The following is a 13711-nucleotide window of genomic DNA, read 5'->3' on the forward strand; positions in this document are numbered from 1 at the left end:
GTTTTAGGTTCTGACAGAGAGCTGGTTTAGATAACATACCTCTAGTTTTAGGTTCTGACAGAGAGCTGGTTTAGATAACATACCTCTAGTTTTAGGTTCTGACAGAGAGCTGGTTTAGATAACATACCTCTAGTTTTAGGTTCTGACAGAGAGCTGGTTTAGATAACATACCTCTAGTTTTAGGTTCTGACAGAGAGCTAGTTTAGATAACATACCTCTAGTTTTAGGTTCTGACAGAGAGCTGGTTTAGATAACATACCTCTAGTTTTAGGTTCTGACAGACAGCTGGTTTAGATAACATACCTCTAGTTTTAGGTTCTGACAGAGAGCTGGTTTAGATAACATACCTCTAGTTTTAGGTTCTGACAGAGAGCTGGCTCTAGATAACATACCTCTAGTTTTAGGTTCTGACAGAGAGCTGGTTTAGATAACATACCTCTAGTTTTAGGTTCTGACAGAGAGCTGGTTTAGATAACATACCTCTAGTTTTAGGTTCTGACAGAGAGCTGGTTTAGATAACATACCTCTAGTTTTAGGTTCTGACAGAGAGCTGGTTTAGATAACATACCTCTAGTTTTAGGTTCTGACAGAGAGCTAGTTTAGATAACATACCTCTAGTTTTAGGTTCTGACAGAGAGCTGGCTCTAGATAACATACCTCTAGTTTTAGGTTCTGACAGAGAGCTGGTTTAGATAACATACCTCTAGTTTTAGGTTCTGACAGAGAGCTGGTCTAGATAACATACCTCTAGTTTTAGGTTCTGACAGAGAGCGGGTTTAGATAACATACCTCTAGTTTTAGGTTCTGACAGAGAGCTGGCTCTAGATAACATACCTCTAGTTTTAGGTTCTGACAGAGAGCTGGTTTAGATAACATACCTCTAGTTTTAGGTTCTGACAGAGAGCTAGTTTAGATAACATACCTCTAGTTTTAGGTTCTGACAGAGAGCTGGTTTAGATAACATACCTCTAGTTTTAGGTTCTGACAGAGAGCTGGTTTAGATAACATACCTCTAGTTTTAGGTTCTGACAGAGAGCTGGTTTAGATAACATACCTCTAGTTTTAGGTTCTGACAGAGAGCTGGTTTAGATAACATACCTCTAGTTTTAGGTTCTGACAGAGAGCTGGCTCTAGATAACATACCTCTAGTTTTAGGTTCTGACAGAGAGCTGGTTTAGATAACATACCTCTAGTTTTAGGTTCTGACAGAGAGCTGGTTTAGATAACATACCTCTAGTTTTAGGTTCTGACAGAGAGCTGGTTTAGATAACATACCTCTAGTTTTAGGTTCTGACAGAGAGCTGGCTCTAGATAACATGCCTCTAGTTTTAGGTTCTGACAGAGAGCTGGCTCTAGATAACATACCTCTAGTTTTAGGTTCTGACAGAGAGCTGGCTCTAGATAACATACCTCTAGTTTTAGGTTCTGACAGAGAGCTGGCTCTAGATAACATGCCTCTAGTTTTAGGTGCTGACAGAGAGCTGGTTTAGATAACATACCTCTAGTTTTAGGTGCTGACAGAGAGCTGGCTCTAGATAACATGCCTCTAGTTTTAGGTTCTGACAGAGAGCTGGTTTAGATAACATACCTCTAGTTTTAGGTTCTGACAGAGAGCTGGCTCTAGATAACTTACCTCTAGTTTTAGGTTCTGACAGAGAGCTGGTTTAGATAACATACCTCTAGTTTTAGGTTCTGACAGAGAGCTGGCTCTAGATAACATACCTCTAGTTTTAGGTTCTGACAGAGAGCTGGCTCTAGATAACATACCTCTAGTTTTAGGTTCTGACAGAGAGCTGGTTTAGATAACATACCTCTAGTTTTAGGTTCTGACAGAGAGCTGGTTTAGATAACATACCTCTAGTTTTAGGTTCTGACAGAGAGCTGGTTTAGATAACATACCTCTAGTTTTAGGTTCTGACAGAGAGCTGGCTCTAGATAACATGCCTCTAGTTTTAGGTTCTGCCAGAGAGCTGGTTTAGATAACATACCTCTAGTTTTAGGTTCTGACAGAGAGCTGGCTCTAGATAACATGCCTCTAGTTTTAGGTTCTGACAGAGAGCTGGTTTAGATAACATACCTCTAGTTTTAGGTTCTGACAGAGAGCTGGTTTAGATAACATACCTCTAGTTTTAGGTTCTGACAGAGAGCTGGTTTAGATAACATACCTCTAGTTTTAGGTTCTGACAGAGAGCTGGCTCTAGATAACATACCTCTAGTTTTAGGTTCTGACAGACAGCTGGCTCTAGATAACATACCTCTAGTTTTAGGTTCTGACAGAGAGCTAGTTTAGATAACATACCTCTAGTTTTAGGTTCTGACAGAGAGCTGGTTTAGATAACATACCTCTAGTTTTAGGTTCTGACAGAGAGCTGGCTCTCGACAACATACCTCTAGTTTTAGGTTCTGACAGAGAGTTTGCTTCTTTTGTTTTATATAACTATGTTTTAGATAGAAGACATTTATAAATGCAGAAATGTGTTTTGTGAAGTGTGTTTCATGACATAGTGTTACTGGTAAGATAATAAACTTATGAATTAACTAAATATGATACACCTAAACTGCAAAATGCTTACTCATTCATAAATATCTCACCATGTACAGTATGTAATCCTCTGACCTGTCTATAACCTGCGACCTCTGATCTTGTAGAGATGGAGTTTGACCTTGACAAGGCCCTGGAAGATGTCCCTATCCACACAGAGGACCCTCCTGCACCTTCCCCTGCTCCTACCCTCTCTAGGTTAGAGAAGAGACCGTCAGGGGCCATGGGAGAACTGCCCTCAGACGAGGCCAAGAAGCTGCAGCACTTCACCAAACTACGGCCTCGCAGGAACAAGAAGATGCAGTCCAGTAAGATACCGGTGAGTATCACCACTGTGAGTTACTGGTGGGATAATGAGCAGAACAGCACAGTCCATAAGGTAGATGCCAACTATTTAGTTCTAACAAGAACCCCAGAGTGAGAACCTTTGGCGTGAGTATGGTGTTTATTTTAGAACAAAGTTTTACTCTTGTTCTCAAACACACAACTAGCCCTTTCTTACTTTATAAAGTAGTTTATCTGTCATGTGTTATAACAACCCTGTATTGTCTTGGTGTTATAACAACCCTGTAGTGGTATGGTGTTATAACAACCCTGTGTTGTCATGGTGTTATAACAACCCTGTATTGTCATGGTGTTATAACAACCCTGTAGTGTCATGGTGTTATAACAACCCTGTATTGTCATGGTGTTATAACAACCCTGTAGTGTCATGGTGTTATAACAACCCTGTATTGTCATGGTGTTATAACAACCCTGTAGTGTCATGGTGTTATAACAACCCTGTATTGTCATGGTGTTATAACAACCCTGTATTGTCATGGTGTTATAACAACCCTGTATTGTCATGGTGTTATAACAACCCTGTAGTGTCATGGTGTTATAACAACCCTGTGTTGTCATGGTGTTATAACAACCCTGTATTGTCATGGTGTTATAACAACCCTGTAGTGTCATGGTGTTATAACAACCCTGTATTGTCATGGTGTTATAACAACCCTGTAGTGTCATGGTGTTATAACAACCCTGTATTGTCATGGTGTTATAACAACCCTGTATTGTCATGGTGTTATAACAACCCTGTATTGTCATGGTGTTATAACAACCCTGTAGTGGTATGGTGTTATAACAACCCTGTAGTGGTATGGTGTTATAACAACCCTGTAGTGGTATGGTGTTATAACAACCCTGTAGTGGTATGGTGTTATAACAACCCTGTAGTGGTATGGTGTTATAACAACCCTGTATTGTCATGGTGTTATAACAACCCTGTATTGTCATGGTGTTATAACAACCCTGTAGTGGTATGGTGTTAACAACCCTGTATTGTCATGGTGTTATAACAACCCTGTATTGGTATGGTGTTATAACAACCCTGTAGTGGTATTGTGTTATAACAACCCTGTAGTGGTATTGTGTTATAACAACCCTGTATTGTCATGGTGTTATAACAACCCTGTATTGTCATGGTGTTATAACAACCCTGTAGTGGTATTGTGTTATAACAACCCTGTATTGTCATGGTGTTATAACAACCCTGTAGTGGTATGGTGTTATAACAACCCTGTATTGGTATTGTGTTATAACAACCCTGTAGTGGTATGGTGTTATAACAACCCTGTAGTGGTATGGTGTAATAACAACCCTGTGTTGTCATGGTGTTATAACAACCCTGTAGTGGTATGGTGTAATAACAACCCTGTAGTGGCATGGTGTTATAACAACCCTGTATTGTCATGGTGTTATAACAACCCTGTAGTGGTATGGTGTTATAACAACCCTGTAGTGGTATGGTGTTATAACAACCCTGTAGTGGTATGGTGTTATAACAACCCTGTATTGTCATGGTGTTATAACAACCCTGTAGTGGTATTGTGTTATAACAACCCTGTAGTGGTATTGTGTTATAACAACCCTGTATTTGTATGGTGTTATAACAACCCTGTATTGGTATGGTGTAATAACAACCCTGTATTGTCATGGTGTTATAACAACCCTGTATTGTCATGGTGTTATAACAACACTGTAGTGGTATGGTGTTATAACAACCCTGTATTGTCATGGTGTTGTAACAACCCTGTAGTGGTATTGTGTTATAACAACCCTGTATTGTCATGGTGTTATAACAACCCTGTATTGTCATGGTGTTATAACAACCCTGTAGTGGTATGGTGTTATAACAACCCTGTAGTGGTATTGTGTTATAACAACCCTGTATTGTCATGGTGTTATAACAACCCTGTATTGTCATGGTGTTATAACAACCCTGTATTGTCATGGTGTTATAACAACCCTGTAGTGGTATTGTGTTATAACAACCCTGTATTGTCATGGTGTTATAACAATCCTGTAGTGTCATGGTGTTATAACAACCCTGTAGTGGTATGGTGTTATAACAACCCTGTATTGTCATGGTGTTATAACAACCCTGTATTTTTACTTCACAGCAAATCAGCAGCACCACGTCTCAGGACGGAGAGCAGAACGGCCTGCATGGAAGGGTTGATGAGGGGGTGGACGAGTTCTTCTCCAAGAAAGTCACCAAGATGGACTCGAAGTAAGTGTTACGACTCATCACTATGAAAAATTACTTGTCCTCTTGCTCTTTCAGCCATGTTTATATTGAAAAGGTTAACTCTCTCTCTCCGTCTCTCTCTCCCACTCCCCCCTCTCTCCTTCCCCCTCCTTCCCCCTCTCAGACGTTCCCTAAAGACTTCAGACTCCCAGGATGGGGAGAAGAAGAAGAGTAAAGGAGGTTTCCTCAACCTCATCAAGTCTCGCACCTCCAAGTCTTCAGACAAAGACAAGTCAGAGAAGAACCAGTCTACCCCAGCTCCAGCCCAAACCCCAGCTCCAGTAACCACCGTCCCCGAGGGGCCTTCCTCCCCGAAGGCCTCCCTGAAGAGCCAAGCTCCAGAACCACCAACCAAGGTCAAGGAGGTCAAGACCCAGCCCACCCATCCAAGCCAGCTCACCCAACCCCTGGACTGCAGCAGCAGCTCAGACCGGTCTGAGGAGCTCCGGACCCCAGACTCTATGGATGAGGTGTCAGATGGGGACAGTAAGGGTAGTCCCCAGGGGGGGAGGCGCTACGGGGTGCAGGTGATGGGGACTGGACTCCTGGCGGAGATGAAGGCCAAGCAGGAGAGACGGACCTTCGGATCACATAAGGTCAGTACTGGTGAATCAAAAGTAATATATTACTGTAACTACATCTGTCTGTGCTGGTGAATCAAAAGTAATATATTATTGTAACTACATCTGTCTGTACTGGTGAATCAAAAGTAATATATTACTGTAACTACATCTGTCTGTGCTGGTGAATCAGAAGTAATATATTACTGTAACTGTCTGTACTGGTTTATATACTGAACAAAAATATAAATGCAACATGCAACAATTTCAACTATTTTACTGAGTTACAGTTCATATAAGGGAACCAGTCCATTGAATTAAATGAATTAGGCCCTAATCTGTTGAAGCACCTTTGGCAATGATTACAGCCTCAAGTCTTCTTGGGTCTGATGCTACAAGCTTGGCACACCTGTATTTGGGGAGTTTCTCCCATTCTTCTCTGCAAATCCTCTCAAGCTCTGTCAGGTTGGATGGGGAGCGTTGCTGCACAGCTATTTTCAGCAGGTTTTCATCAAGGATCTCTCTGTACTTTGCTCTGTTCATCTTTCCGTCGATCCTGACTAGTCTCCCAGTCCCTGTCTCTGAAAAACATTCCCACAGCATGATGCTGCCATCACCATGCTTCACCGTAGGGATGGTGCCAGGTTTCCTCCAGACGTGACGCTTGGCATTCAGGCCAAAGAGTTCAATCTTGGTTTCATCAGACCAGAGAATATTGTTTCTCATGGTCTGAGAATCCTTTAGGTGCCTTTTGGCAAAGTCCAAGCAGGCTGTCATGTGCCATCTGTTGGCGGGATCATGGTGCTGGGCTGTATGGCTGGACCTAAGCCCAGTCACTCTGTTACACTACAGCACCACCTGCTGCTGAAAATAAATACAGCACAACACGTATTGTATGCTAAGAGCTAGCTGGGACGCTAAGTAGATAGGAGACAGTAACGTCCACAGTATTAGTAGGTTGATCTATAGTAGATGCTGTGACTGAACCCAGGGTTGTCTGTCTGTCTCCCCCAGGACCAGTATGACCAGTCGTCCAGTCCAGACAGCAGTGGCAGCGGTGAGTTCATCTCTACTGGCTTGTTTATGTTTACAGAGTGGGAATCACATGACGTGGGAGACTATATTTCCTGGACCACAGATGTGTATTGATTCACCCTGACTGCCTTTATTTAGACTGTCAAATTGAAGCTGATCTTGGACATGAACTCATGCATGTGTTTGCATGTGACCGTGACTGAAGGTAATGAAGTTTGCACAGTTAGTGACTGAACGAGAAGACTCGTTTTGTGAATGATTTGTGTGACTTGTTGCCTTCTGTGTGTCCCGTGAATGGCCGTGTGTGCCCAACTATATAGCCTCACTACTGTTATTTTATTGTTGCTCCTTAATTATTTGTTATTTATCTATTTATTTTATTTATTAATTTTTTTACTTCAGTTTATTTCAGTGAATACTTTCTTAACACTTATTTGTTCTTAAAACTGCGTTGTTGGTTAAGGGCTTGTCAGTCAGCATTTCACTGTAAGGTCCACCTACACCTGTTGTATTCGGCGCATGTGATAAATACCATTTTGATTTGATAATGTGTGTGAGCAGTGAAGGGCCAGCCTATCCCAACAGAGAGCAGGTCTCCCGGTGGCTCCAAGGCAGAGGGGGTGGTGGTGGTCGGCTCCCCAGAGAAGAGCCCTCGTGGTGGGGAGGCCAAACCAGAGACGGTCCCTAGGAACCGCATTACCTCCAGTTCCAGTCCTAAGCCCCCTCTTCAGGGCACCAAGCCAGCCCTCGCTGCCCGACCCTCCATCCTTCAGAAGCCGCGCACCAGCAGTAGCAGGAGCATAGGTAGGCCTGTAATATGGAGCAACGAGATGTACCCATATACTGGATATTGTTATATCCTTCCATTAGTATGGATAACAGCCAGAAGAATTGGTAGACAGAGCATAACATTTGGTCCACCAGCCACTGGCAGGTAGATAAAAACATCTACCAGCCAAAATGTTTTTATTTCATTTAAAATTACACTAACAAAACAGACACAAAAAGAGATGAGCATTCTTTGTAATGCTTCTTAAATAGCACACGTGTTACTAGTAAGAAGTAACTAATGTGGTTTATTGAATTGTTATTTTTTCCCCTTTAAGGGCGGGCGGTTACCGTGGCAGCGTGAAGTCAGTCATGTTAGTGCCTGTGAGATTGAGTCTGACTAGTAGAAGCGTTGTCTTCTCTTCTCTAGCTGTTGAAACACAGAAAAACAACATGGCTGGAGGGAATGTGTCACGTGCACCAGCTCTTCACCCCAGCCAGGCAGTGTTGCAGAGCGAGGTGGAAAAGGCTATATAGGATTTGTAGTTCTTTGACTTTGTGCAATTAATTTACCAGCTATGAAACAAAATGGCCCTAAATACTTTGAAAACAGCTACTGCAGCATTTATTTGACTATAAATGTGATCATACTTGGCTCTTTTTATTCCCAAATGCACTGTGGAGCCAACCACCCTCCACAGTGGCTGGTGAGACAGACTCACGTTTGGCAGGTGGTGTGTGGTAACTTCAGGCCCCGTTGGTAGAGTATGGAGCGTTTACATAACACAGATTGATACTGTATTTTTGTTTTATTCCTGTGGTATAGTGAACAGCCAGGAGCATAGATACAGATAAACAAAATATATATACATTTTATTCCTATGGTATGGAGGACAGGAGCATAGATACAGTATGGATCAGATAAACAAAATATATATACATTTTATTCCTATGGTATGGCGGACAGGAGCATAGATACAGTATAAGGTATTTACACATCCGAACGTGGCTGGAGACAACAAAGCTGAATAAATGAGGTCATTTCTGATCACTAGGAGCAGCAAGCAGTGGCCTTATCACTTTAGAGTATGGAGATTCCCCACCTGCCAGGACCATAGACTGGGTGTGGACTTACTCCCTGAGGGGGGATACTGGGACACTATCTAGCCCCTGGATGTTAAAGATCTACAACTATCTAGCCCCTGGATGTTAAAGATCTACAACTATCTAGTCCCTGGATGTTAAAGCTGTTATAGATCTAGCACTATCTAGCCCCTGGATGTTAAATATCTAGAACTATCTAGCCCCTGGATGTTAAAGATCTACAACTATCTAGTCCCTGGATGTTAAAGCTGTTATAGATCTAGCACTATCTAGCCCCTGGATGTTAAAGATCTACAACTATATCTAGCCCCTGGATGTTAAAGATCTAGAACTATATCTAGCCCCTGGATGTTAAAGATCTACAACTATCTAGTCCCTGGATGTTAAAGCTGTTATAGATCTAGCACTATCTAGCCCCTGGATGTTAAATATCTAGAACTATCTAGCTCCTGGATGTTAAAGATCTACAACTATCTAGCCCCTGGATGTAAAGATCTACAACTATCTAGCCCCTGGATGTTAAAGATCTACAACTATCTAGCCCCTGGATGTAAAGATCTACAACTATCTAGCCCCTGGATGTTAAAGATCTACAACTATCTAGCCCCTGGATGTTAAAGATCTACAACTATCTAGCCCCTGGATGTTAAAGATCTACAACTATCTAGCCCCTGGATGTTAAAGATCTACAACTATCTAGCCCCTGGATGTTAAAGATCTACAACTATCTAGCCCCTGGATGTTAAAGATCTACAACTATCTAGTCCCTGGATGTTAAAGATCTACAACTATCTAGCCCCTGGATGTTAAAGATCTACAACTATCTAGCCCCTGGATGTTAAAGATCTACAACTATCTAGCCCCTGGATGTTAAAGATCTACAACTATCTAGCCCCTGGATGTTAAAGATCTACAACTATCTAGCCCCTGGATGTTAAAGATCTACAACTATCTAGCCCCTGGATGTTAAAGATCTACAACTATCTAGCCCCTGGATGTTAAAGATCTACAACTATCTAGCCCCTGGATGTTAAAGATCTACAACTATCTAGTCCCTGGATGTTAAAGATCTACAACTATCTAGCCCCTGGATGTTAAAGATCTACAACTATCTAGCCCCTGGATGTTAAAGATCTACAACTATCTAGCCCCTGGATGTTAAAGATCTACAACTATCTAGCCCCTGGATGTTAAGATCTACAACTATCTAGCCCCTGGATGTTAAAGATCTACAACTATCTAGCCCCTGGATGTTAAAGATCTACAACTATCTAGCCCCTGGATTTTAAAGATCTACAACTATCTAGCCCCTGGATGTTAAAGATGTTAAAGATCTAGAACTATCTAGCCCCTGGATGTTAAATATCTAGAACTATCTAGCCCCTGGATGTTAAAGCTGTTAAATATCTAGAACTATCTAGCCCCTGGATGTTAAATATCTAGAACTATCTAGCCCCTGGATTTTAAAGCTGTTAAAGATCTAGAACTATCTAGCCCCTGGATGTTAAAGCTGTTAAAGATCTAGAACTATCTAGCCCCTGGATGTTAAAGCTGTTAAAGATCTAGAACTATCTAGCCCCTGGATGTTAAAGCTGTTAAAGATCTAGAACTATCTAACCCCTGGATGTTAAATCTGTTAAAATATCTAGTGATAGTGTAATAGTAATATTCTGGGGCCTGAGGCTGGACACCTTCTGCCTTTCAATAGACCACAGATCTTCACCTGGGATGCCAACTAATCTGGCTTCCTGTCGCAGTCATCAACTACGTAAACAACAATAAATGACATATCTTAACCTGGACTTTTGACACACACCTGTCCTGGTTTTGGGACAATAGAAACCTTGATGTAGTTCTGATACTGTTTCTCTTTCTGTCTGCCAGATGAGGTCTGTGACTCCCCTGGAGGGAATGTCTCCCCCAAGGGGGCAATGCTGCCTTACAGCCTGAAGAGGGTCCCCTTGGACAAGGACAAGGAGGGACAGGGCAGTCCTCTACTGGGGGGCACGGGGAGCAACAGAAACCCCTCTGCTCAGGCAGGTAGGTTACCTTTACCCATCCAGGTAGGAACAGACCTAGTCACGCACTATCATACTTCCAGGTGTCCTTCATCACTTTGCGGTTGAGGAAGCCTGGAAGGAGAGGCTTTTTAGCCCTAAAGCGCAGGCCTCTGTTTCCCTCAAACTGTATCTGTTCTCAGTAGAGAGAGAGATGTCTGACAGCAGAATAGATTATCCTTACTGCATTGAAAAAATGCACAATCACAATTACAGCTAAATCTTAACTCTTTTTTTGCTAAGTTTGCCGTTCCATCTTATTCCAAGTGAATAGTCTCATAAAATGTCATTTTGGACGTAGCCTTTGTCTTGTAGATAGATATCATTAATTCTTCATAGATTACTGTTTTCCTCATAGATAGATAGGCTAGGATTTATCTCTGTGGTTTTTCTTATAGATAGATAGACTAGGATTTATCTCTGTGGTTTCCTCATAGATAGATAGGCTAGAATTTATCTCTGTGGTTTTCCTTATAGATAGATAGGCTAGGATTTATCTCTGTGGTTTTTCTCATAGATAGATAGGCTAGGATTTATCTCTGTGGTTTTTCTCATAGATAGATAAACTAGGATTTATCTCTGTGGTTTTCCTCATAGATAGATAGGCTAGGATTTATCTCTGTGGTTTTTCTCATAGATAGATAGGCTAGGATTTATCTCTGTGGTTTTCCTCATAGATAGACAGGCTAGGATTTATCTCTGTGGTTTTTCTCATAGATAGATAAACTAGGATTTATCTCTGTGGTTTTCCTCATAGATAGATAGGCTAGGATTTATCTCTGTGGTTTTTCTCATAGATAGATAGGCTAGGATTTATCTCTGTGGTTTTCCTCATAGATAGATAGGCTAGGATTTATCTCTGTGGTTTTTCTCATAGATGGATAGGCTAGGATTTATCTCTGTGGTTTTTCTCATAGATAGATAGGCTAGGATTTATCTCTGTGGTTTTTCTCATAGATAGATAGGCTAGGATTTATCTCTGTGGTTTTTCTCATAGATAGATAGGCTAGGATTTATCTCTGTGGTTTTTCTCATAGATAGACAGGCTAGGATTTATCTCTGTGGTTTTTCTCATAGATGGATAGGCTAGGATTTATCTCTGTGGTTTTTCTCATAGATAGACAGGCTAGGATTTATCTCTGTGGTTTTTCTCATAGATAGACAGGCTAGGATTTATCTCTGTGGTTTTCCTCATAGATAGATAGGCTAGGATTTATCTCTGTGGTTTTTCTCATAGATAGATAGGCTAGGATTTATCTCTGTGGTTTTTCTCACTAGCACTGGCCAACATTATTATCCAATCTACTACACCAGCTGTAATTAAGCTTCTCTATCTCATTTAGTATTATCTTCATGTATTAGTGTTGTCTCTCTAGAACAGTGGTTCCCAAACTTTTTATAGTCTCATACCCCTTCAAACGTTCAACCTCCAACTATGTACCCCCTCTAGCACCAGGGTCAGAGCACTCTCAAATGTTGTTTTTTGCCATCATTGTAAGCCTGCCACACACACACACACACACACACACACACACACACACACACTATACGATACATTTATTAAACATAAGAATGAGTGAGTTTTTGTCACAACCCGGCTCGTGGGAAGTGACAAAGAGCTCTTATAGGACCAGGGCAGAAATAATAATATAATAATAATCAATCATTTTCCTCTTTATTTAACCATCTTACATATAAAACCTTATTTGTTAATTGAAAATGGAGAATAACTCACCACAGGTTAATCAGAAGGATGTGCTTGACAGGATGCACATAACTGCAGTGTTGGTTTGGATGAGGCTCTCTAGTTCAGATATCGGTAAGTAGACTGGAGGCAGGGCATGAAAGGGATAACGAATCCACTTGTTTGTGTCGACCGTTTCGGGAAAGTACCTGAGTAATTTGCGCACCCAGCTCACTCAGGTGCTTCCCTATATCACATTTGACATTGTCCGTAAGCTTGAGTTCAATTGCGCACAAAAAATCATACAATGATGGAAAGACCTGTATGTTGTCCTTGTTAATGCAGACAGAGAAGAGCTCACACTTCTTAATCAGAGCCTCAATTTTGTCCCGCACATTGAATATAGTTGTGGAGAGTCCCTGTAATCCTACATTCAGATCATTCAGGCGAGACAAAACATCACCCAGATAGGCCAGTCGTGTGAGAAACTCCTCATCATGCCAGCAGTCAGACAAGTGAACATTTTGGTCAGTAAAGAACTTTAAGCTCGTCTCTCAAATCAAAGAAACGTGTCAATACTTTGCCCCTTGATAACCAGCGCTGTCTGTATGTTGTAAAAGTGTTACATGGTCACTGCCCATATCATTGCATAATGCAGAAAATACACTACACAGTCTACTACATACTCTATAACACACTCTACTACACTATACTACACTCTACTACACACTCTACTACAGTCTACTACACACTCTACTACACACTCTACTACACACTCTACTACACACTCTACTACACACTATACCACACTCTACTACAGTCTACTACATACTCTATAACACACTCTACTACACACTCTACTACACTATACTACACCCTACTACACACTCTACTACAGTCTACTACACACTCTACTACACACTCTACTACACACTCTACTACACACTCTACTACACTATAACACACTCTACTACAGTCTACTACATACTCTATAACACACTCTACTACACACTCTACTACACTCTATAACACAGTTATTACACAGTCTACTACACACTCTACTACACACTCTACTACACACTCTACTACACACTCTACTACACTCTACTACACACTACTACACACTCTACTACACTCTACTACACTCTACTACACTATACTACATTCTACTACATACTCTATAACACACTCTACTACACACTATACTACACTCTACTACACTCTACTACACACTCTACTACACACTCTACTACACTCTACTACACACTCTACTACACACTCTACTACACTCTACTACACTCTACTACACACTCTACTACACACTCTACTACAGTCTACTACACACTCTACTACACTCTACTACACTCTACTACACACTCTACTACA

General features: G+C 41.3%; 1 protein-coding gene across 2 annotated transcripts in view; it reads left to right on the forward strand.

Annotated features, from left to right (window-relative positions):
- The window catches only part of LOC115183922 (F-actin-uncapping protein LRRC16A), a gene marked incomplete at its 5' end in the record, with an annotated part of 152199 nt that overhangs the window by 132785 nt on the left and 5703 nt on the right, over positions 1-13711 (forward strand). For both annotated transcript variants that reach the window (XM_029744898.1, XM_029744899.1), the window contains 6 exon segments: positions 2650-2861; positions 4990-5099; positions 5242-5713; positions 6692-6734; positions 7274-7516; positions 10469-10624. In XM_029744898.1, coding sequence (XP_029600758.1) covers positions 2650-2861; positions 4990-5099; positions 5242-5713; positions 6692-6734; positions 7274-7516; positions 10469-10624 — 1236 coding nt within the window.

This window comes from Salmo trutta, unplaced genomic scaffold (assembly GCF_901001165.1).
Source record: "Salmo trutta unplaced genomic scaffold, fSalTru1.1, whole genome shotgun sequence".
Lineage (NCBI taxonomy): Eukaryota > Metazoa > Chordata > Actinopteri > Salmoniformes > Salmonidae > Salmo > Salmo trutta.